The sequence below is a fragment of the Castor canadensis genome, chromosome 11 (assembly GCF_047511655.1).
Source record: "Castor canadensis chromosome 11, mCasCan1.hap1v2, whole genome shotgun sequence".
Lineage (NCBI taxonomy): Eukaryota > Metazoa > Chordata > Mammalia > Rodentia > Castoridae > Castor > Castor canadensis.
In genome coordinates this window covers 143,236,230-143,261,726 of record NC_133396.1, presented here as the reverse complement: position 1 = coordinate 143,261,726, position 25,497 = coordinate 143,236,230, and the positions used below count along the sequence as shown (strand labels likewise).

The 25,497-nt window shown below is 38.3% G+C and overlaps 1 protein-coding gene across 7 annotated transcripts in view; it reads right to left on the bottom strand.

The window, feature by feature from the left end:
• Nvl (nuclear VCP like) overlaps positions 1-25,497 on the bottom strand; it is a 76,427-nt gene that overhangs the window by 6,367 nt on the left and 44,563 nt on the right. For 6 of the 7 annotated variants that reach the window (XM_074048882.1, XM_020174135.2, XM_074048880.1 and 3 more), the window contains 5 exons: positions 21,662-21,781; positions 18,768-18,867; positions 13,759-13,865; positions 3,939-4,015; positions 1,685-1,773 (listed from right to left, as the gene is read on the bottom strand). In XM_074048882.1, the coding sequence (XP_073904983.1) occupies positions 1,685-1,773; positions 3,939-4,015; positions 13,759-13,865; positions 18,768-18,867; positions 21,662-21,781 (493 nt within the window). The remainder of the gene's footprint in view (positions 1-1,684; positions 1,774-3,938; positions 4,016-13,758; positions 13,866-18,767; positions 18,868-21,661; positions 21,782-25,497) is intronic. The other variant, XR_002213009.2, reaches the window with a different exon arrangement.

The window sequence follows — 25,497 nt, the reverse complement described above, 5'->3', positions numbered from 1 at the left end:
CATGCACGCACGCACCAAAAACTAGTAAAGTTCTTATACAGCTATCAGGATAGTGTATTTACCAAAAAATAAAGTAAAACATATTACTGAAGGTATCACATGGAAGTCAGATGATGTTACTGACTTTGGTTTTGGTAAGGCATCATTGAAAGATCCCTAAAGGCCAGAAAACTAGAAATGAAGGCTGTAGCAAAGCAAGAATGTCAAAATTTGTTATATATGTACTTAAAATTACATTCAGGAGGTGTGGCTCAAGCAGTAGAGTGCCTACCTTGCAAGCACGAAGCCCTGAGTTCTAATCCCAGTCCCACCAGAAAAAAAACAACAAAACTACACCCAAACTAAGTAGCAGCTCCAACATATAGAGGGGCCTATTCACTTTTAGGCACCAAACATACCCCAATAAAGTGATCAAATTCAGTTCACAGGTAGTATGCCTAATTCTGTTTTGTTTTGCTTTGTTTTTGTGTGGAGACAGGGTCTTGCTATGTAACCAGGCTGGCCTGGAACTTGTTATGCAGCCGAGGCTGGCCTTTACTACCCGCTGGAATTACAGGTATGCACCATCACACCTGGCTCTGACTTTTTATTTATAAGATACTCTAATTTTGCCTATTTGTATATCACCTCCTTCCAAAAGTAATTCAATATAGCTTATAATAAAAGAAATTCAGAAAATTGAATCTTAAAATTACCCAACCAAAAAAACCCAGGATCTTCCTAATGAAGATATTTGTGTTGACAAATCTAAGTTAAGCAAATGCTACTATAACTGCAAACAAAATTAAGCTCTGAAGTTATTGGAGCCAAAGAAAAAGGGGAAAACCAATGCAAATACAAAGATACCTTCTGGAAGTCTACAAAAAGAGACCAGTATACACTTGAAGTACCCATCAGAGGACAAAGCAGAGCTTGTGAAGACAGGTACTCTGCTATACCACACAGACACCTATGCACTACGGCAGAGTAAGCAATTGCCCATGAGCCAGGTAAAGGTTCCTTCTGTACATGGCATGATTCAAACACAGGTCACAAATTAATCTTTTCTGGCTACACATACCTAAATAGTAAAATCAAAGCCACTGTCAACTGTGAAGCCTGGTGCAAGGCTCATAAGAAAACCCCAAATCATCACAAAATGAAAGACATGAGTTTTGTTTGCTTTTGTGGTGCTAGGGATAGAACCTAGGGTCTCATGCATGCTAGAAAAAGTGCTCTACCACTGAGCCACATCCCCAGATGATTTTGTATTTTGAAAGGAAAGTCTCAATATATGGGAATTATTCCAATTTCCACTTTTTATAGTATGTCTTTCACCTATCCAATTTAAGTTGCATTTTAATAGGCGCAAGTAAGTATCACCCTAGCAAAAGAATGGGGTTTCCAGAACTGATAAATGACCAAATTCATGACGAAGACAGCGAATTGATTGAACTGCCTCTATCTAAACACTTGTGTACAATGGTAAGATATAGTACTCTTTATTAGAGAGGTACTAAGTAACTGCTATTGTCATTACTGTCAGTGACAGAGGTCACATAACAGTTAGGGAGAGTTGCTAAAGGTCTCATCAAAAGAGTATCAACTTCTTTACCACAAAAAAAGATGTGAGAAGAGAGGCATTTCAGAGGACAATGGTGGTTTTGGAATCCAGAGTGATAAATGAGAATTGAGAAATTCATACCTTTTCCATTTCCATTATTCTGTCTTGTCATTTCTTGTCTCAGGGCACAGAGAGAAGCTTCTCGTACCAAAGCAGAAAGGTCTGCGCCCCTATAATAAAAGGAAGTGTTCTTGTTTATATATTCTTAAATACTGTAAAAGACCAAAAAGAAGCCAGATAACAATTTTCAATTGTCACTTATTAAACAATGAGGAAGAAGAATGACAAATAAAAGTGGGACAAACTGGCTAGGTCCAGCAGGAAAAGAGCTTTCTTCTTTTCAACCTTCAGAAGACCAGGAATTATAAGGAAGCAATGCAATGAAAAATAAGCATTACCAGGAATTATAAGGAAGCAATGCAATGAAAAATAAGCATTACCCTCCTCTAAGCTATAGATATTAATGTTAATATAAAATATCTAATCTGCAGAAAGAAACTTTATACTTTTACTTATAAGGGCTGTAGTAAAGTGCTGACCACCATATTCATATATTACATAATGTCTAAAGTAAGCTTATACAAAAAGCCATCTGCGGCTCCAAGTTAGGAAGGGGAAACTACAAAGCCCAAAAAGTTTTTGATGCACTGGACTCATGCTCAAGTTGGGTGGAAGCATCACAGTAAGCCTTCGTTTACCGAATTGTTCCATGTAACAATATGCCGAGTTAGCACACTCCTGCGAGGTCATAGACACTAGTACTGACTGGGTGTGGGGGGGTTGGTACATTTCAGCTTTAACACAATTCATAAAGATTCTTTGAGAAAGAGTTTGAATTTTGTAATTAAAAACCCATTTCCAGACACCAATATTATTTATTATATAAAGATATGATCCACATAACACATGAAACTGAAGGCAGAGCTGAAATTAACTACAAGTAATGTTTCTGTTGGCTAAGAACCATTTTCTTTTTAAAAAACCATATTCACTCGTTTCCCTATCTAACATTGGTGTAGACACCATTGTTAGATGGTGCAGCACCCAGGTAGCTCAAGACTGCAGCAGTACAGTATCTCAAAGTGTAATGACAGTGGCATTAAAACTCAAAATCTACATAATCAACTTTAACCCCAGTCCCTTTATAAATGAACACACTACTTGGCACAATCCACAGACTAAGCCCAGAGTAACTTCTGCCATCAAAACCGCCTGTCACTCACATAAAATCTTTTCAAATTTGAACACCTAATGCCATCAACTATAACCCTTTCCCCACAAAAGATGATCATTTACTCAAAGAAGGATATAGCTGTGATTCCCAATGAGGGGTGAAAGGCACACTCCTCCTTCAAGGGAGACATGTACATATGCACTTACACATACCCCTACCAAGACTCTGACCATTTCCCCTTATTGAGTCACTATCTTTCACAGGAAGACAGGATTGCTAGACAGTGTGTAACATGTCTCTCAGGAACACCAGGGTGGAAGAACAGAAACTCACTGCCCTAGATGTCCACACATGAAAACAAAGGAGATCAAACTTTGCATCCTTTCATGCTCCCAAAAATGATCAGTGTGCTCTTGGGTAGAATTACATTAGTGAGCCAATTATGGCTGGGTGCAGTGGCTTATGTCTATAGTCCTAGCTAATTGGGAGGCAAAGATGGCAGACTGAGGTTTGGGGTCAGCCCAGGCCGTAAGTTCCCAATAAAATCTGTTTATGCATCTATCATTCCAGCTGTGTTGGAAAGGTAAATATAAGTATTGCAGCCCAGGCCTAAATAAGACCTTATTCAGAAAAACAACGAAAGCTAAACAGGCTAGGGGGTATGGATTCAGTGGTAGAGTGCCTTCCTAACAAGAGCAAGGTCCTGAGTTCAAACCTCTTACTGCCTCCTCCTCAAAAAAAATCTCCTGTTGTTCCTGCAGGCCATGTAGATATGCACAGGTATGCTGGGAACACATGGCTCATACAGATCACCTCTGTCATGCAGATACACCTGGCCAATTTGGCTAACAATCGTAAAACATCTACTCAAATATTCTGAAAAAAGAACCAATTTGTGAAGGACAGAACAGTCAGAGAAGATTCAGTACCATAAAACAACATACAACAGGACAACTGTTGCTAGGAATTCCTTCAGAGATTCCATACAGACAGGCCCTTCTCTGAGGAGGAAGGAGCAAGGACCAGCCAGATACTACATCAGGTGCTGTATAGGATACCTTATCTAACTTTTCCAACAGTTTGGAAAATGGGCATCATTCCCTCACCCGCAGATGAAAAAACTATGCCCCTGATCAACAGAGTTGAGATTAAAATACTCACGAATAGCAATCACAGCGAATATCACCAGCAATTGCTTGCAAATCTACATCTGCATCCAGTGGAGGTTTGGTGCCATTCTAAGAGAGAGAAATGATTTTTCATGGGGGTTTTAAAGACCCAAGTTCATCCACATCACAGCTTCTTAATGAAGAGGAACGCCTGCTAGCTAACTCTGAATAGAATTGCCTTCCAGACCAGTGTTGCAGAGTTCCACAGATTTCAATTTGGAGAAATGAGGGCAAATCGCACAAAACAAACTTGGTAAATCTAAAGGCAAACAATTTATGCTCATGAAATTTGAGGAATTTGCTTATAGTTGCAGCAAAAACATCTTCCACCACCAAGAATAAAAGCATCCCCAGTCTTTCCATAGGTATAGAAACACATTCTGTTCCCCAATTAAATACATTACATATGCAAAGTAGCTCTTAGTTTTTATGTGCTCATGTGCTGAGTTTTGATGTGACATTAGCTGAGAAAACAACACAGAACCTAGCCAGCTGAGGACAAGCAGGAACCTGCTCTACACTAAAAGCCCCAAGTCCTCTGTGACCAATGTTTTCTCTTAATCCTCGTCTAAAACCCAGCCTTGACTTTGGAGCCAATTTCCCTACTGCTCTTAACAACAGATGCTAGAAACAACAAAAATCAGAGTACCATGCATGCATACAGAACATGCTGAACAATATTCCTTGTGGCTTACATGACTTACACAGTAGTTTTTAATAGCTTAAAATGTAGGGTAGCTGGATAGTTCAAGTTCAAAATGTTTGCTTGTTGTCTTGACATGTGAATTACATACACATTGTACATATTCTTCCCTTTGCAGTATATATTATCTTACAAACTACTTTAAGAAACATATACTCAACATGAATAAAATAATAAAAATTAACAAATTTCCCAAAGATTCCATCAGTTGCAAATTTGAATCTTAGAACTCAGATTTTCTAAATGTACTCCCAGAGTTCAACTGAACAAGAAGCTCCATTTAATAGGGTCAGGAATCAGTTCTGCTGTCCATCCAATCATCTACTTTCACTGGGAAACAAATTCTCCCTATGCCTGAGGCAAACAATTCTTGTGCCCCACACCCAAGTTGTAAAATTAAAGGGTTGAAATTGCATGATAGTTAAGCATCTTTCAGTATAGTGATTTTCAGTAGTTAGTTAAATGGTTAACCCTAGAAGGTAGCAGGGGTGAGTACTGGCTGGAAGGAGGCAGGCAGCTTTTGTGGATCTGGTGATGTTCCTTTTATTTTGGGATAAAATATACATAACATAAAATTTACCATTTTAACCATTTTAAGTGTTGAGTTCAGTGGCATTCTTTCAACTCTGCAAAATGAAACCTTACACAAACTCCCCATCTCTTCTGCTCCCACCCCCCCATTCTCAGCCCCCAGCAACGACCATTCTACTCTGTCTCCATGAATTTGATTGGTAATGTACTCCTTGATCTGGAGGCAGTGTTTCTAACAATTCATAAAGCTGGACACTGAATAATCTCTCTACTTTTCTATCTGTGCAACACACCTCAATAAAAGAAAATGTAGGTCAGGCATGGTGGCTCAAGCCTGTAATCCGAGCTATCAGAGAAGTGGAGAGCAAAAGAATCATGGTTCCAGGGCAGCCTAGACAACCAATGGCCGGGTGCAGTAGCACATGCCTGTCATCCTAGCTACCTGGGGAAGTACAAAAAGAACAGCAGTCCAGCCTACCCAGGCAGAAAGGGAGACCCTGTTTGAAAAATGAGTAAAGCAAAAAGGGCTGAGGTGTGTCCCAAATAGTAGAGCACTTGCTTACCAAGAGTAAGACCCTGAGTTCAACACCTAGTATTGCCAAAAACAAATATGTAAATAAACAAACAAATAAAATATCTAAAAACTAGAAATAATACTGCACCAAATGTCAGAAAATCTAAGTTCTAAAGTTCAAATATGCAACTGTGTCTTTAGAAGTTTGTTAATTTTCATTATTTTTAAATGTTTTGAAATTAAAAAATAGTATTTTACCTCTAGATGAATTAATTCATGGGAGTGGAGAGTGGGGACTTCTTACACAGGGACTTACTATAATGGAGACAAGCTGGGACTTCCCAAGTGTCACTGAGGTGGGAAGGTCAATCTTGTTAAACACTGCTGTGTTGAGTATCTCCATCCATTACTGGAGGAGGTAGGGTTGGAGGATGGGGATCACCCCCATAGCCAGAAGCCGTTATGAGGAGCTTTCATGTTCATAAGACCCTCTCACCCTTCTTTGACTGTCACACAGCATACGGACTCTTTCCATGTATATCCCATGTGCTGTTTGAGCCTTTTACCTCAGAGCCTCTACTGTTTCCATCAAAAGTTTAATCACAGAAATAAATTCATGAGGGATTATCTGAGGACAATTCTTTTCTACTTCTTAGTATCTACTCTTGGGTCAGTCCAGACATTCACAAAGCCCTGTGTCTGCTCAGAATGCATTTCTCTGACCTTTCATAACATTGTTCTTAATGAACTGTCCTTGACTATGTCCTTACAACTTACAGAAGAAAATCTAGCTCACTCCAAGAGGATTCTTCTTGTGTTTAAAACAGAGATGTTGTTGAACACATCATCCATCACATCCTTACATGTTCTTCATGAGGTCCCAGAACAGGAATTTTTCTCACATTTGTATATGGAAGCAACCAACAGTTTTTTTACACTTAGGGTACCCTTTGTTCAAGAATAAAATCTTTTGCAAAAGAAAGTCTAATATACAAAAACAAATTATAAATAGGGTGGGGTGTGAACTTTTTTAGAGAATAGACACTTAGACATTTTCTAATTTTTATAAAACCAGTGAACTTTTTTAGAGAATTTAGACACTTAGACATTTTCTAATTTTTATAAAACCAGTCCTTTAGAAAAATTAGTAATTAGAAAAATACCCTCACTTAAAATAAAAAAACAACTCTATGGAGGTATGAAGTGAGGTCTACATTGGATACCTCCAAAGGTTTCAGAAGCAAAATTACTTTCCAAATAGTAGAAACAGGGCTGATGAATCTTTTCATCATTCAAATCTAGTTACTCTTACTGAAATGCAGCAATGTTTCCCACCTGAGGTAAGAGGTAAAACAAAATGTAAATTCTATTTATGTGAAAGTAATAAAAAAATTTTTTTTCACTATTGGGGTTTTAACTCAGGGCCTTGCACTTGCTAGGCATACACTCTATCACTTAAGCCTTGCCCCTAGCCCTCAAAAATGTTTTTACAATGACAGTGAATAGTTTATAACCCAACAATGGTGCCACAGACTTATCCCAGCACTTGGGAAACTAAGGAAGGAGGATCATGAGTTCAAGGCCAGCCTCGTCCTCAGAGCAAGTTTCAGTCCAGCTTGGACTACATGGTAAGACCTTGTCTCCAAAAAACAAAAAGAGTCAAATTGATTCTTCTATGAAAACACCTTTTTCCACTTTTCCTTCTTTCCATATTCACAACTGTGAGCTTGGAACTATAGAAATTTTCTAATGCTATACTCCTCTGTATCCTTCACATTCACTCCAAACTACTATTGTTTTGGAAATCAACAACAAAACAATACATGTACATTCAATATAGGAAAAGTACAAATATAAACCAACTAAGAAAAAACAGCTCCTGACATCCAAGAGTTGTCCTGAGATGGTCAGGCAGGACCTGCTGTGTGTGGCTCAAAGCTGCCTGGGACCTCACACAGAAGCTATACTGTTCTGCTATACAACTGAGGCAACTCTGTAATGTGAGAACACAGAGCATGAACAATGTTCAACATACAAAAATGACCAAAGAGTCCCCAACCTGCTAACAAAATCAACTGCTGTTTTCACCAACCACAGCTTTAAATTTGATGTAATCTGCTTTCCTTAGAGATGAGAATTATTGGGACACTGAATCAGAAAATCATACCTGCTTTTTGACAGCAATTCAGAGCAAACCCTTAATTATGCGCTTCCCCAATCTAAAGCAAGCCCTAATCATTTAAATCCTTTATGCCACTCTCTTACTGAGATACCCACTTCCCAATTCTTCAGGGTGTATTCTCCCTCACAAGAGTAATAGGTCTAAGTTGTTCAACTACAGATAGGGCTCTAGGGGCTCTTTGGCTGGGTGGCATAAACAAAGCAGAAAAATAACCTATAATCCCACCCCAGGCCAACCACTGTTAATATTTTGGCATATTTTCCTCCTCATTTTCTTTCTTTACATTTCTTTATATAGTTGAGATCTCTACACTTCAGTCATTTTCATCTACTTCCCCTCCTTGGGAATGAATATGTTTCTTGTTGCTTCATAAACATTCATATTATCTTTTTATATAAAGGCAAGCTTCTTGTAATTAGGGACTACATTGTTTGGGTGTTTTTTTTTTTTTGGGGGGGGGTGTTATGTTTTATGTTTCTTAGTGTCCTAATAGCATACGAACAATCAGGAATATATTTAGTTTGCCATAAATTCTTGTTGACTAACAAAAAGATCCTTCACTTTATTCATTTATTTATTCTTTGGTGGTACAGGAGCTTGATTCAGGGCTTCACACTTGTTAGGTAGGCACTCTACCACTTGAGCCACTCTACAGCCAGATCCTTCTCTTTAGGTTAATAGTCTAATATACTTTCTCGGCATCATTTTATCTTTGATGTAGGTACACTGAGCATTTACCTCCTGGTCTAAACGCCAACAATTTTGGCCAATAGCACTGAAACTGCAGATGAAAACCTGTAAAGTTGTTCCATGGTATGAGTACCACTCAGTGAATGACCTGATAGCTGGAATAATGAACCCATTATTCTTCTGGTCCAAATCTTTAAGACTTGAATATCATATGCCTCTCATTTGGCACATAAGGAAATGGACAGCACTCCCATTGTTCCCTTTAGTTCATGATGTCCCAGAGGCAAGTGCAGAAGCATCATCATTACATCAGCATGACAACAAGAAACTCACACATAGGGACTGTGGTGTGTGCTTACTCATATATACGTGCATAAAAACAAACATATATTAACCAAAGCAAACAAGATGTCATTCCCATCCACTGTCCTGAGTGACAGAGCCAAGGAAAGAAACAGAAAACACTGTTCATGCCACATGCTTGACACTGAGAAAAAAGTACATACAAATAAAACAGGGTTCTTAACCTTGGCATGTAGGCATTTGGAGTTGGGTAACTCTTTGTTGTGTAGATGTCCTATGCGTTGCAGATGGTTAGTGGCAACATCACCAAAAGTCCTGAGGTGTGAGGACAGGGTGGTAGTACTGTCCCCTACCCTGAACTACTGAACTACAGCAACATGCTTTCATGGCTTTGATCAATGCTGTGCACTGATGACAGGCAGAAACAGTTACCTAACCAGAGTGCTCTCATGTACTCCTACCCACACAGTCAACCTCTTATTAGATGGTTCCACTTGGAAAACGCTCAGGCACCTCATCTCCCTGCTGAATATCATCCTCTACTCTGGTATTCAAGCTGAGAATTCACCTGCGTTCTTCTTTACTCCCATCTCTACAGTTAATTATCTGTATCCTCTTTGCTATCCTATGATACTGCCTTAATTCTGGCACACTTAATGTTTTTATTGTCTCCACCCTCCACTGACATCCTTTTAAGCCACAAAGCTGATCATCCTTTTGTTCATTCTCCATTATGATGTCATAGCTATGATGTTATATGTGATTTTAAATGATGATCCAGTAAAGGTGGATCACAGTCTTCCTCTGACAGCATCAAAAGAAAATACTAGGATTACAGACATGATAGACACCTGCCTAGCAAGTCTGAGGCGCTGAGTTCAAACAACAGTATTGTCCAAAATAAGGAAAAAAAAAAAAAACAAAACAAAAGTAAAAAGCTGAACATTTTACTACTAATAACCACTAAAGAAAGAAGTAAGATTGCATGGTGCAAATGTTGAAAATGGGCTACAAAGGAGAGAGAATTCTAGGATGGCTAGGGAAGAATACTCAGGAAAGAAAGTAAGCTAACAAAATCTTAATGTCCATTAATATTACAACATGGAGAGAAGCAGCCTAAGGAGAAGCTACCCCTAGAAAAAATTAAAGAAAGCCCTTGGATACACATCATCAAGGGATTCCAGCAGAATCAGGAGGAAATGCCACAGCCCTCCATTTCCCAGGAAGCTGTGTAACACTGAGGCATAGCTGCATGACAGAGGGACAAGGCAGGTCCAACATGAGATCTTTCCTGGGATACCTCTCAGAAGAGAATATGCTCAGGTCTCTTCAGAAGGATAAACTTAGCAGTAAATTTCATTCCTGTCCCTTTACAGATAGAGACACAAAGCAATTAGCCAAAAGCTGTAGTGGGTAAGCACTCAAAATGCAGTGTGTAAGCACCAGGAAAACCAGTTTCAAGGAGAGTGAGGAATGGGATAAGAGAACTCATCCATTCTGTATTAGAACAAAGAGAAGATTTTGGAAGGATTAACCACCAAGATAAGAAAGGAGCCAGGCATGGTGGTACATGCCTGTAATCTCAGCTACTCTGGAGGTTGAAGCAGAGAAGAGTTAAAGAGACCGGCCTAGGCTCCACAGCAAGATCTTGTCTCAAAATAAAAAATAAAAAGGGCTAGGGGTGTTTAGCTCAGTGGTACAGCATGTTTAAAGCCTTAAGTTCACTCTTTAGTGCTGGGGGTGAGGGGAGATTTAAAAAGATAAAAAGGAAGACCCATGGCAAAGAAAGAGAGGGAAGGAGAACAAAGACTTAAGTTAGTCCATAGTGAATGTAGTAGGAATAGTCAAAAATTAAAGGAATTAGACAAATGATACACAATGCCAAGGGATCTAACATAAGAATAATTGGTGACCTTAGATTAGTAAATTCTATATGAGTGAAAAAAAGCACTCAGACATACAGAGAGGAAAATTTCCCTGGAATAATGAAAAATTGACTCTACAAAATAAAAAGGGACATGAGATTTCAGTTATCTACCACTCCGAACAAAACACCCCCAGAACCACCAGCAACAAAATGTAAATGACAGTGACACATTTCACCTCAGTTACTAAAGTTCAAAGACAAAGAAGTTTTTCAAGTAGAAAAAGCAAGTCACCTACCAAACCAATGATCACACTTGCCTCAGACATCTTTACAGATACATTCAGCATCCAAAAATCAGGCTGCAATTTCTATAAAGGCTGGTAGAAACATTGCAACCAATAAAAAATTGTTCCCAGATAACCTGTCTGTCAATTATAAAGACAACAGGCAGGCATTCTTAATTGTGAAAATAATTTATGAAATAAAGTTGGATAAATTATTAATAAATAGAATAAACCTGATGAGATTACTGGCAAAGGATGAAACAAAAAACCAGAAAATACATAAACTGGCAAAAGTGCTGGTGTGAGTCCTGGGTCTATTTAAACATGAAACTAAGATGAGTGTAAGCCAGGCACCAGTGTCTCACACCTGTAATCCTAGCTACTCAGGAGGCAGAGACCAGGAGGATCACAGTTTGAGGCCAGCCAGAACAAACAGTTCATGAGACCCTATCTCAAGAAAACCCATCACAAAAAAGGACTGGCAGAGTGGCTCAAGGTGTAGGCCCTGCGTTCAAGCCCTAGTACCACCAAAAAAAAAAAAAAATTATGAGTGTAGAAGAGAAAGTATATACACAGATAAAAATATGCAAGGAACAAAAACTGGGCAGGGGAAGAAAAGAAGTACAAGATGGTAATGAGATCATTACTTAGACTGACACATCTAAAATGAAATACGGGCCAGGCTCCGGTGGCTCACACCTAGGTACTTGGAAGGCTGAGATTGGAAGGATCACAGTTTGAGAAGCCTGGGGAAATGGTTCATCTCCAAAATAACCAGAGCAAGGAGGGAGTGAATCTAACTAAGATATACTGTAAACACTTTTGTAAATGTTGTAATGTATCCCCAGTACAACAATATGCTACTAAAAATAAAATAAAATTTAAAACAATAATAACCAGAGAAAAATGCACTGAAATGGCTCAAGTGATAGAGCACCTGCTTTGTGAGTGCCTGCTTTGCAAGCACGAAGCCCTGAGTTCAAACCCCAGTCCCACCAAAAAAGAAATATGGTTATGTATTTAGTTGTAATTTCCTCTGCTTCTGACTTTCCTAACGTTTTTAACAACTCTCAGAGCATTATTTTGGAGAAGAAAATATTTTACAGATGAGAAATACTAACTAGAAGTCTAATAATTTCTTTCATTTTATCCTTCTAGATTTTAAATTAACTTTCTTTAAATACTGTACTTAAGCTTATTCCCCTCCTCATTCACTCACCATCCACCAACTGTGCCGCACAGAAATGTTTGGAATAATGTCTCATTAAATTTCAGTGCATATTATCTGCAGTAGTGCAAAGCATGATCACTTGCTTTCTTCTTTGTATTTTGTATATATTGCTTAAATCAATACTGTACAGACATCTTAAAAGTTGGCTAAGCCAACATGGAGGACAATTCAACACTGTGGCTTCAAAGCTCAATTTTTCTCTGGATGTTTACAATGGGCCTATTTGTATTTATAAAGTTTCTATGCCATGTCAAACACACTCTGATGGTCAAAGATCAAAGGCATACAAAAAGTTTTTTATTTTTTAATAGCCATCATTCTTTTTTTATTCTGCTAGGTAGGGGTCCATTGTGGCATTTACAAAAGTTTTTACATTGTATCAAATGTATCATACTTCAATTCACCCCCCTACTGCTCTCCTTTATCCCCTCCCCTCATTCCCAGAATATTTTTGCATCTACATACATGTGTACACAGTATTTGCATGGTATTCACCCTCCTACAGTAATATTTCAAAAATATCAGTTGAACATTTAACTCCAAATGTTTCTCTTTAGTTTACCTTTATTTTGACCAAATAAAGATGAGACTGGACAGTCTCTTCACTGATCAAAAACAGTTCACTTCCCTCTTTGGGAGCTACAGGTCTGACAAATACTTAAAGCTAGAGAAAGGAAGTAATCAGCTATCCTGAATTACCACTGTGAAGAAGTAGTTTTTCATTACCTGCACTGCCTACAGTTCCGGGTTCCTCTTCCAATTCTTGCTAAGCCCCTTTGCCCATGAAAATTGCCCCCCATGCTGTGTATCTTAATCCCTCCCCCAAGTTAGTATAAAATTTCAGCTAATTGAGAAGATTCTGAACTTTTTTTTTTAACTTTTTATTGTTTTATTATTCATATGTGCATACAATGCTTGGGTCATTTCTCCCCCCTGTCCCCACCACCTCTCTTACCACCCACTCCGCCCCCTCCCTCTCCCTCCAACCCCCTCAATACTCGGCAGAAACTATTTTGCCCTTATCTCTAATTTTGTTGAAGAGAGAGTGTAAGCAATAATAGGAAGGACCAAGAGTTTTTGCTAGTTGAGATAAGGATAGCTATACAGGGAGTTGACTCACATTAATTTCCGAGATTGTGAACTTTTGATCTGGACCAATCCAGATCAAGAGGCAGGGTCAGTCGTATCAGAAATATAAGGAGGGACACACTGCCCTGCCCCTTTGTGTGTGCTGTGCCCATGTGCCTGCACACCCTTCTGCAGAAGTAAATTTTGCCTTACTGAGACAATTCTCCATTTCTGTGTCTTCAATTGTGACTCCAGCGCTCTTCAGGGTCTTATTTCTAACACTACCTGCTGTAACTGTCTCTGTTTAAAAACAACAGAATTGGGGCTAGCTAGCATAGTGGCTCAAGTAACACAGTGCCTGCCTAGCAAGTGTGAGGCCCTGAGTTCAAACTGAGTACCACCAAGAAAAAAAGGAACACATGCCAATTGCTTTACTCACTTTTGTGATAGTTTTTAAGATGGCAAGACGATCTGCTGGAGGTGGTAAACCAACAAAGAGTGTCTTGTCCAGACGGCCTGGGCGCAGAATTGCAGGGTCAATGATATCTAGAAGAGAAGGAAGGGAAAAAGTCTCAAATAAATGAAATAGAGCAGTTTTTAAAATGTAATTAACATGAGATATGGGAAAAGCTGTTTTTGAAAAAGTTAAAAACTGGTTAAATTGGACACTAGGAAAATTAAAAGCTTTTGTTCACCAAAATATATCCTTGTGAGAATGAATATCCACCCCCACCTTCTGGCCCCATATCTGCTCCTCCCCAATCTCAGTGTGAACTCCCATATCCCTAATCTCAAATCAGGCAGGTTTCTCTCTTTCCTCTAACCAGGCACAAGTTCTAATAAGTCTTCCTCTGATTATCTCAAATCCAGGCCAAATATAAATCCTCTTAAGTGATCCAGCTTCTGAACTTCCCTTTTTTAGGCCCCCTTACAATGCTGCCAGGATTATCTTCCTAAAATAAATGTCCATTCTCTAAACTCCTACTCACTATAGTGTAGAATGGAGCCTACATTTCCTACTATAGCAGGAAGACCCTTTAAGAACTGAACATCTCCCTTTTACCTCTACTACATATTCTCCCAACCCCAGCATACTATTTATCAGCTCTCTCAGTATCCCGTACCTGATCCACAAGGTTCATGCCACATTCTCTTGGCCCTCAGTGGCTCCTTTTCCTGAAATACCTTCCCCCTTATTCGTATCTATTACAAAAGGATACCTCCTTCCCAGAAACCTTCCCTCAGTGATAATGATATCACTGATAATGATAAACCCATTTTTGGCATGTATTTTGTTTTGTTTTTTTTGTGGGACTGCGGTTTGAACTCAGGACTTCATGCTTTTAAAGCATGCTTATAAAGCTCTACCGCTTGAGACAAACCTCCAATCCATTTTGCTCCAGTTATTTTTTGGAGATAGAGTCTCTGTCCAGGCTGGCCTCGAATGGTAATCCTCCAGGTATCAGCCTCTCGAGTAGTTAGGATTATAGGCATGAGCCACCAGAACCCAGCTTAGCCATGTTTTGAGTAACAGACCATCCTAAAACCATTGTTTCCATGCTTGGAAACTTAACAAAATTATTAGGGGTTGCTAGGTGACAGGACCACTGTCTATATGGGAATTCAACACAAGAACCACCATTTTGAGACTTTCGTGCTCCCATCTCCTGCTTGTCAAGCAGAACATGCTTCCCTTTTCTATTTCTCCCTACTTTATCCTGTTTTGCTAAATAAATTCCTGCTAATTTTCCACCTTGTGAGATTCTACTTTTTGTGAAACCCCTTGAAATGCCTTTTTGTTGTGAACATCAAGTTTCTTGATTTACATGGAAATTAGAAAACTGAGGGATTCCCCTCATCCTTTCCACAATAGAGGGGTTGGGAGTATAGCTCTGTGATAAGAGTGTTTGATTAGCAAGCCCAAGGCTTTGGGTTCAATCCCTAGCTCTGCAATAAAAAATTTAAAAGCTAAGCAGAAAACTTTATAAAGCCAATGTCCCATGATAGTATACAATGCAAAAGAACTTTCAAATAATCATAAATACAAGTGCAAATGATCTGGACTATTATTAAATATATGTAGCTATCAACACAATGGGGCTTGTTATGGGGAAAAAAAGGATGGGTGAGGTACAGCACAGAGGAAAATACACACATGTACCAGAAGGACAAACACAGGTCCTCTAGGATTCATCTGTTACTTTTAACAAGGCCCAAACTTAATACAGACTATTATGCTAAGCATTGAGTTTTACAATTAAGAAGATGCTGAAGAATCTGTAAAGAACTACAAGATGAGTACAGATGGGGTTAAAAAAAAAAAACATGGGGAAAGGTAATATACAAGAATGTTTGAAGGAGTGGATATAAGGAAAATCTAGCAGCACTGAAGGACCCACTGTTCTCTAATCTACTGAGATTAAACTAAAAGAAAAAGTTGTTTACAACAAACATGGAAAATAGTGAGCTCTTATTGCAGGGCACTGAGGGAGGGAGGGTATAGGGACAACAATGTTGGATAATATCATCAGCCACGGAATAAAATGGTCTGTGACATTATTCAATCTACAACTTGGAGATTCACAAGGGACATAGGAGCAACTTAACTGACACACAGCTGCTGCACAAGTTAAAATGAGGCTTTGCAAGCTTGCACCTACCATGTAACATTCGCTCAGTTGATGGCCATGCATTTTCAGTCAGAATCTATGTACAAATATGTGCATATTCCTTAAGTACATACAATTTAGATCTAAAAACCTTTATGATTAGGTGAAACATCAGAAATAGAAGAAAAATAATACCACAGAAGCTCAGATTGAACAGTGTGGCAGTGCCAGGTAATACATCAGACGTGGTTTCTTTACTTCCTTACATTCTTTGGGTATGGTTATGGCACTTGCAGTACTTGCAGGTACTGGTGCTAGATAGAGAAGCCTTATTTTTTGTTATGGCAGCCTGCTATTTTTGTAACATGGTGATTGGGTTGAACACAATCAAAGTACAGTAATAACTGATCTCTGCTTCTTCCTGGGTGAGTAAGCAGATGATTAAATACTAATTAAATGAGCAGTGTTTGGTTACTGCTGCTGTCTGAAATAATGCTGTATTTTGATTGTGGTCTAAAGCTTTGAAGTGCTGCTTGGCATCTCTCTTCCATGGAGCTTTCACCATTCAAACATGACAGATTTGGTAAAGTACTAGTTAGGGGACTTTTGCTTGCCTTCATTCGGTCATTTTTGTATGAATTCAGTGAGGGGGAAAGCATTTTTTTTCCCTGATGTTCATGAAGAGAGTTTGTATTTAGAACTGTGCCACTAATGAAAGGAAATCCTGTCTAGGAAAGTGTGTTTCTTTAAAGAGCTGTGTTATACCATCCTTTGGGTCCTCTGTTGGAAAAGCAGTATCAAGTCTCAAATAATGCTCCCCTTTTTTTTGGAGGGGTACTGGGGCTTGAACTCAGGGTCTTCACCACCAGCCACTCCACCAGCCCTACTTTTGTGAAGGGTTTTTCAAGATAGGGTCTCACAAACTATTTGCCTGGGCTGGCTTTGAACCATGATCCTCCTGATCTTTGCCTCCTGAGTAGCTGGGATTACAGGCGTGAGTCACTGGTGTCTGGGTAGAATAATGCCTTTTTAATTTTATCCTCTAGTATTACAGATGTAGGACAGTATGTATCAAACCTCAGTGAATGTCAAGTGTGTTGTACCGGCTTTATGATACAGAGTAGTGACTGTGCTTTATCAAAGCTTTTGTTAATGATGTTACTCTAGAATATTTTCTTTCCAGATGATGATTGAGAAGTTAATTAAAAAAAATAAATAATGGTGCCAGGAACCACAACAGTAACAGAACTTTGCTGTTTTCTGGGGTTTTGTTTTTCATTTTTTTCTTAATGGAGTGTGCTGGATGTCTCTACAATTCTGTTGAGATGACTACAGAACCTGGAAAAGTTGTTGCTGCTATCAATGCGTAACATGCTATTATCAGTCTTTTTATATAAATATAAATACATACACACACACACACACACACATACACATAATTTGAATTTCTGGAAACTAGCTGTGCTGTCAACTTTGGAAAAAAGTATCCCAGTTTACCGTGTTGAGTTGGCATTGTACAGAAATTAATAGTCATGTCGGTCTAGAAACATTAAATGATAACAAAACTATAAACTATGACTTCCCATTTTTTCATTATAAAATGAAATGCTAGATAATTCATCATGGTTTTGGTTTCTACAGCAACTTATAAGAAATGAACATTTAGCCAGGTGCCAGGGGCTCATACCTGTAATCCAGCTACTCAGGAGGCAGAGATCAGAAGGTTGCAATTTGAGGCAACCAGGGCAAATCGTTCATGAGACCCTATCTCGAAAAAGCCATAGCACACACACAAAAAAATGGAGCCGGTGGAGTGGTTCAAGATGTAGGCCCTGAGTTCAAGTACCAGTAATGCCAAAAAAAAGAAAATGAACATTTGTACCAGTTTGACAACTGATCAATTCAGTTAAGCTACTGAAGAACTTTTCATTGCTAGCACAAAGTTAACACAAACATCCCAGCAGAACAGCTATGAAAGAACGCTTATATGGAGGGCAAAGGACTAAACAATATCGGATCCAAAATAAAAGGACTAAACAATTTTGGATCCAAAATAAAAGCCACCTTGAATACTTCTCAAGTCTAAAGCCTTTTTCTAAGTTTGCCTCATAATGTTTAAGCTTGAAAACAATTCTAAATCATAGTTAAGGGCAGGCAGAAGAGCAAAGCTCTAGCATATAATCTCAAAAATCTTCAACTTTCAGATACAGTGAAGGGTATGGTTCTTGTTTCCTATAAGCTTGAGAAAAACCAGAGAACACAATTTTTGAGAGTACTTTTGAAGTCAAAAATGTATGTTGAGCTGGGTGCCGGTGGCTCACACCTATATTCCTAGCTACTCAAGAAGCAGAGATCAGGAGGATCACAGTTCAAGGCAAGCCTGGGCAAATAGTTTGTGAGACCCTATCTTGAAAATACCCAAAACAAAAACAAAGGGCTGGCAGAGTGGCTCAAGCAGTAGAGCAGCTGCCTAGCAAGCTTGACACCAAGTTCAAACCTCAGTACCCATGGTAGCACACATCTGTAAGAGGATCAAGAGTTCAAGCCCAGTCTGGGCTACATAGCAAAGCAAAACACAAAGAAAAGAACATGTTTCAAGCATTCTCTGCTAACAAGACAACTTTCTAAGCACCAAAAAAAGAAAAACAATCTCATGGGATTTAGGCAACAATACTATGCTTTTTACTGTAGTTTACATAAAAACTTAGGCTTCATTTCAGCTTATGAGCCAAAAAAGGATTGCCCACATTTAATCTTCCTTTACTAGAATGTTATATAAATTATATTGTTTACAAATGCTGCAAGTTTTCAGACTCATTTGTGTGATGTTTTTTCTTACCTGGCCTATTAGTGGCTGCCATAATAAAAACCTGCTGACGTGCTTCCAGACCATCCATCTCTGTAAGCAGCTGATTCACCACCCGGACACTTGCTCCTGTCTAAGAAATAAATCTAATTCCATCAGCCCTCAATGGAAGGAAAAAAAATTAATAGCTCTTTTTTTTCTGTACAAAATAATACATTTGCTAACTTGAATGAAGGCTTTTTTTCAAAGCAAGCAACAATGACCATGAGCCTATAGTCCCAGGATCACTTGAGCCCTGGAGGTTGAGATAAGGAGGAGGAAGGAGGTAGGGAGGGAGGGAGGGAGGAAGGAAGGAAGGAAGAAAGGAAGGAAGGAAGGAAGGAAAGAAAGAAGGAAAAGAAAGAGGGAGGAAGGGGAGAGGGAGGAGGCAGGAAGGAGAGAAAGAAAAGAAAAGAAAGACAACCACTACTGATAAGTAGCAGTTAGCCATGAGCAATAAAGGTATGCAAAGGAAATGTAAAATGGAGGCTTCTTCCAAGGTCTCAAGTCCTTGAGGCATAGAAAATGTTTAGGTAGCAGGTAAATATAAACAGTGACCATGGGAGGAACAGATTGTCGCCAGGCCATAATACACACCATTCTAATCGAGGATACATACCCCACCATCTGTCAAAGGAACCAATGACCACCGATTCCATTCCCCCACCCAATGTTCCTATGACCCTCTACTTACAAACACCCTTAAATTCACACTAAGTCCACCCCCACTTGGCTGATACTGTCTCTGGCACCTGGCCACATTCCTCCCTTGGAAAGTGAACAAACCATTGCCTCTGTGCTTTCATTCCAGCTTTTGTGAAATTGCTCACACCCCATACACTGGCCACACGACTGGAAACTAACAGTCACTATATTCAAGTGCTGTGTAAAACACATTGTCGTTAGTGGAATTCCCCCATCAATCGTGTTATTATTTGCAGTCTAGATGAGACAATGAGGCTTACAGAAGCTATTTGTCTGTAGTCTCATCGCTAGAAGGGGAGAGATGAAACTTAAGTCTCTGGCGTGGCTGACCTCAAAGTCTTATACTTCTGAATTATTCAAGGATCTAATAGCCACTACAAACCTAGATTCTAGGTTCGAATCTAGATTCGATATCTAAATCTGTATTTCCCAAGTTTATCAAGTGTTCCAGATCTTTCAGTGCAATATGTACAGGAGCACCAAGGACACAGGCTTCCCACTTCCCAGGTTCTATCCTGCATATTCGCATATCTGCAATAAAGATGTGAGACAAATGTCCAGGATGGTTCTGTCTGTAAGAGAAACAACTGAAGGCAATGTAAATGTCCAAAATAAGGGAATTAAAAGGCAAATCATCTGCATCCAGAGCATACAGCATACATGAAGAACATATTCCACAGTCTACATTATGCTTTAAAAAGTCATTAATAAACAAGGTTATTACATGGGAAAATTATCAAGAGAGAATAATCACATTTGTACAAACGACAGAAGTCTGAACTACATATGTGTTTAAGGAAAAAAGTCCTAGAATGATACATACGCAACACTAAAATGCTAGCAGCAGCAACTCCAAGAAGAGTACCAGAGAGGCAGAAGACTTCCAATTCCTCTACACTGGTGTTTTATATGAATTTTTTATAGTCATGAAAAAAATGTACTTTCAGAAATATAGCCCCTTCTTTAGTGATCTTATAATAAATGTACTTGTTAAATACTCATTGCTATCTGTTTCCAAAAGGTTATAATCTTTTTTTTTCTTTGCTTGAGCCACTCTGCCAGCCCAGGATATACATGCATTTTTTGTGTGTGTGTGTGTGGTACAGGGATTTGAACTCAGGGCCTACACCTTGAGCCACTCTACCAGCCTTTTTTTTTTGTGATGGGTTTTTTCGAGATAGGGTCTCATGAACTATTTGCCCTGGCTGGCCTCAAACCATGATCCTCCTGATTTCGCCTCCTTAGTAGCTAAGATTACAGATGTGAACCACTGGCTCCTGGCAAAGTTATACATTCTTTACATTAGGCTTCAAACTTTTATCTAGTGGTACTCCTCACAACTGCTGTCATTCTCTGTACTGAAGTCTCTAAGAACTGTGATTCAGTGTGGCTGATGTAGGTACAGATCAGTATCTTCTCCAGATAGTAATGGGACTTGGTCTTTCAACTAATAACCTAGCTCAATTTTGAATGCATGTTGTATTAAATTATACTTTGTCTTATTCAAAAACCAATTTGTTTTTTCAAGAAACAATTTAACTAAAGAGGATTGTAAGACTACAGTCAGGCAAAATATTCAAAATTACTATGATTTCCAATCTCAACTACTCACTTGTGTGAATCACGATTACCTATATATTGCACAACCAAAATAATATACAGTATAGGGAAAGAAAATGGATACAGAATACAAGTGTTATCTCTAAGCTCTGATCTAATTCCCAGGGTTTTCATTCTAAGAATCACAGTGGGAGAGATGTGGTGAAATATTCCTGCAATCCCACCTACTCAGAAGTCAGAGACAGGAAAATCACGGTTGGAGGCCAGCCTTGGCTGGCCAGACCCTATCTCGAAACACAAGCTGGGAGTGGTAGTGCACCTCTGTAATCCCTGCTACTCAGGAAGCAGAGGTTGGAGAATCATGGTCCAGAGGCCAGTCAGGGAAAAAGCCTGAGATTGTGAAGTAAAAAGGGCTGTAGGCATGGCTCAAATGGTGGTACATTTGCCTTTAGCAAGCCCAAGGTCCTGACTTCAATCCCCAGTACCAGCAAAAAAAATAAAAGAACCACAATGTTCCCAAGAAATGACTTTATAAGAAGTACCTGACTTATAACTTTGTAACTTAAAAAACATTCATGGTATGTAAAAAGGAAAGCTGTAAACTGCCAATCTATGACACTTACCTCTCGGTCTGATCTCCGAGGACATAAAGCATCCACTTCATCAAAGAAAATCACACAGGGTGCTGAGTTCTTCGCTCGCTGAAAAACCTGTCGCACAGCACGCTCACTCTCACCTACATACTAAACACATCCAAAAGGAAGTAAGACACAAGACAGTTCAACCTCGAGGTTGGGGCCAAATGGCAAAGCTAGTTTTAAAAGACATGTAGATGTCAGAGTACCAAAAACATTAGAGAAAACCACACACGATTGCTGATAATAAATCATTTTCGACCTAGAAAAATAGTCAATTTCAGTAGACATGATGGCGTACATCTATAATCCCAGCAGTCAGAAAGCTAAGACAGGAGAACTATGAGTTTGAGACCAGGCTGGGCTACAGAATGAGGCACTATCTCAAAAACAAACAAATAAAAACAACAACAACAAAAAACCCAACCAACTGCATATGATTCAACTTTACAAAATCAGCTATTATTTAAGCTTAATATAAATTTCTTCCTAAAATAAATACTTGAATATTTGTCTCCAGACAATTATACTGTGGCTTAGAACTGATCTTCTATGCCTTATGCAGTAAAATACCCAGCAGAAACCTTGATTAGTTCAAGAATCTTAAATGAACATAATTCAAATTACTGTTTTACTCTTACTTCTACATATATCATTTTGCCAAAATAAGCAAAAAGTGTTGTACAGCAACAGAAGAGCCAGGCTCTCACAGGTTTCATAAAGGCTTACTGTATGCTGAAATCTAAAATAAGATCAGTCAAGAAATACAGCAACTCATAAGCAGGAATAACATTAGGACTAAGTAATATGACAACTTGTATGTAAGGATATGGTTTCACTTTTTAGGTAGACATAAAAATTGTTATTACTGGGCTGGCGATGTAGCGTAGTGGTATAGCACTTGCCTAGTATGCAGAAAGATCTGGCTTGATCCAGCACCACAAAAAAAAAAAGAATTGTTCTTGTAAAATTTCAAACTACCTAAGAAAATGTTTTTTTTTTCCTTAATGAAATTTCTAAAACAGACTCTATAAGATACCACATAATGACTATAAAGTCATAATACATAATCAAGGAAAAGCGTATGCCACATATGACAGTGATCATAATCTTTTAATTTCTCATTCGATTACAACTTTCCCTCAGATCTGTCCCACACTTTTCTGCAAACTTTTGCTCATTCTTGTTCCTTCCCTCACTTGAACGGTTTTCCCAATCTACCTGCAAATATTTCTCTTTTTTTTTGGCGGTACAGGACTTTGAACTCAAGGTTTATGCTTGCTAGGCAGGCATTCTACTATTAACTTTTTTTTTTTTTGTATTCTAAAAGATCCCTATTAAGTTTTCTTAAGTTTTCTATCCATTTTTCTGTTCTTTGTTTGTATTATATTTGGTATCACTATAACATATGAGCTCTTCTCTTACTATATTATGTTATAAAAGTATAATTATATTGTGTATTTTTAAAGTCCCCAGAAAGCAGAAGTCATGTCTGAAAGTTTTCTCTCTTGTAACATCCTGCACAATGTTCAAATATAGTAGACTGATTTTCCTTAAAACTCTCATTTGGCAAAAAATGTATTTGAAATAATGATGTTTTTTTTTTTTCCTCACAGTGCTGGGGATTGAGCCCAGGGCCTTGCAAATCTAGGCTAGCACTGTACCACTGAGCTACATCCCCAGATCACAAGCTGGGGATTTTTAAAAAATACTAGATGACATTTCAGATAGGAATGGAAGAAAACAATCAATACACTGGAAATGCAACATTGTACATAACAAACCAAAATGACCAAGAAAGTAAACTCTTAGCCACCACAACACTGACAAAAAATATGCAAGTAAAGGAGACTCCCATCTTGACTTTTAAGAAAATATTTCAAGTAAGGATCCTATACTTATTAAACATAGTTAAATCTTTCTATTCAGTTTTCAACCACATAATCTGGCTTTTGCAAAGACTATAATTAAGAATATTCTCCTTAAAGTCACCAGACTGTTTTTTGCCAAATCTAGAATCCGCTTTTCAGCTTCTTTTATACTGTTTGGTAACACTGACAAAATCGACTAGATTATCTTCCCTTTGTTTTCAGGCTTCGAAGATCCTCTAGTTGTGAACTCATCACTTTCAGTCTCCTCTACCAACTCCTGCTTCCTTACCCCTTAATTACTGACGTTTTCTAGCATTCTGTCAGTGGTGTTTAATGTACTTGACCTTATATTCTTACTTCATCTAGCAGACCTATCCACTCCCAAGGTTTTATGTACCACTTAGCTGATACTAACTCCCAACTCTCTTCAGAGCTCCAGATTCACATTTCCTGTTGTCTGTAGGACATTTCCAAACAGCTCTCTAATTCTAAAATGTCCTTGAACAAACTCATTTTCTAACCCCAAGATGTCTATCTTAAGCATTAGATCACCTAATCAACCTCTGTCACTCTGGACTCTTCCATAGGCCTCTTCCTATACTTACCTCTAAAAAATAAATCAGATAAATTTTCTTACTCATTAGCCTGGCCAAAAAAAAAAAAGTAAAAAAATCTGATACCACCAGTGCTAGCAGGATGCAAAATAATCTGATACAAACATTTTATGAAAAAAGTTTATAATACCTAATATTTTTTGAAAGTGCACATACTCTAAGGTGTAGTCATTCTACTGTTTTATATATATATATATATATATATATATATATATATATATATATATATATATGTACTCGGGGTGGGGGGTTGGGGGAGATCTCATAAACTTGCCAGAAGATATATATATAAAATGTTTAACCTAAATACACATCAAGAAAAAAACCTGAATTTTAAAAATTCTTTCTTTTACCTCTTTTTATTTTGGTGGGACTGGAGTTTTGAGTTCAGGCAGGGCTTTGGGCTTGCAAAACAGGTACTCCACCTCTTGCACCACTCCATCAGTTCATTTTGCTCTAGTTATTTTTTAGAGATGGGGGGGATCTCTCAAACTATTTGCCTACATTGGCCCCCCAAACCAAGATCCTCCCAATCTCAGCCACCAAAGTAGTTAGGATTACAGGTGTGAGCCACTGTGCCTGGCCTTTTTTTTCACTACTGAGGTTTGAACTTAGGGCTTTATACTTGCTAGGCAGATGTTCTATCACTTGAGCCATATCCCTAGCCCCTAAATTTTTTTGAAAGTATGGTTATACTCAATTCAGTGGAATATAAAACAGAAAATTAATACACTAGAGGTAAATGTAGCAACAAAGATTAAGCATTATAATATTGAACAAAAATAAGCAAGCCAGACTGTAAAAGAATATATACCATTAACATAAAGCAGGTTCTTTTGGCTTTAATGTTTGAGAAGAATTCCACATACATCACTAAAGTAAATTTATTAGTACAATGAATCCTAAATGTACCTATTACCCAGCTCCCTTAATCATCAACTTAATTCATGACCAACCCTGCTTCATCTATACTCATGTCCACTTTTTTTCCCTTGAATTTTTTGAAGGAAATCATAGGTATCATATTTTCAGTACCTCAGGACTGGGAGAGTGGCTCAAGAAGTAGAGCACTTGCCTACCAAGTATAAGGTCCTGAGTTCAAACTCCATTACCAAAAAAAAAAAAAAAAAAAAAAAGAAATCAGTATTTCCTTAGGGCTACAGATGTAGCTCAGTGGTAGAGTATGTGCTTATTCAATCCTCAGCACTGCAAAAAAAATTTTTTTTAAATCCTTAATAGTCTCATAAACATCATACTTTCAAAACATATAAAGTAATAATATAAAGCTTGGTGATGAAGACACATGAGGTTTCATAGTACTCTTTATAAACTTGAAATA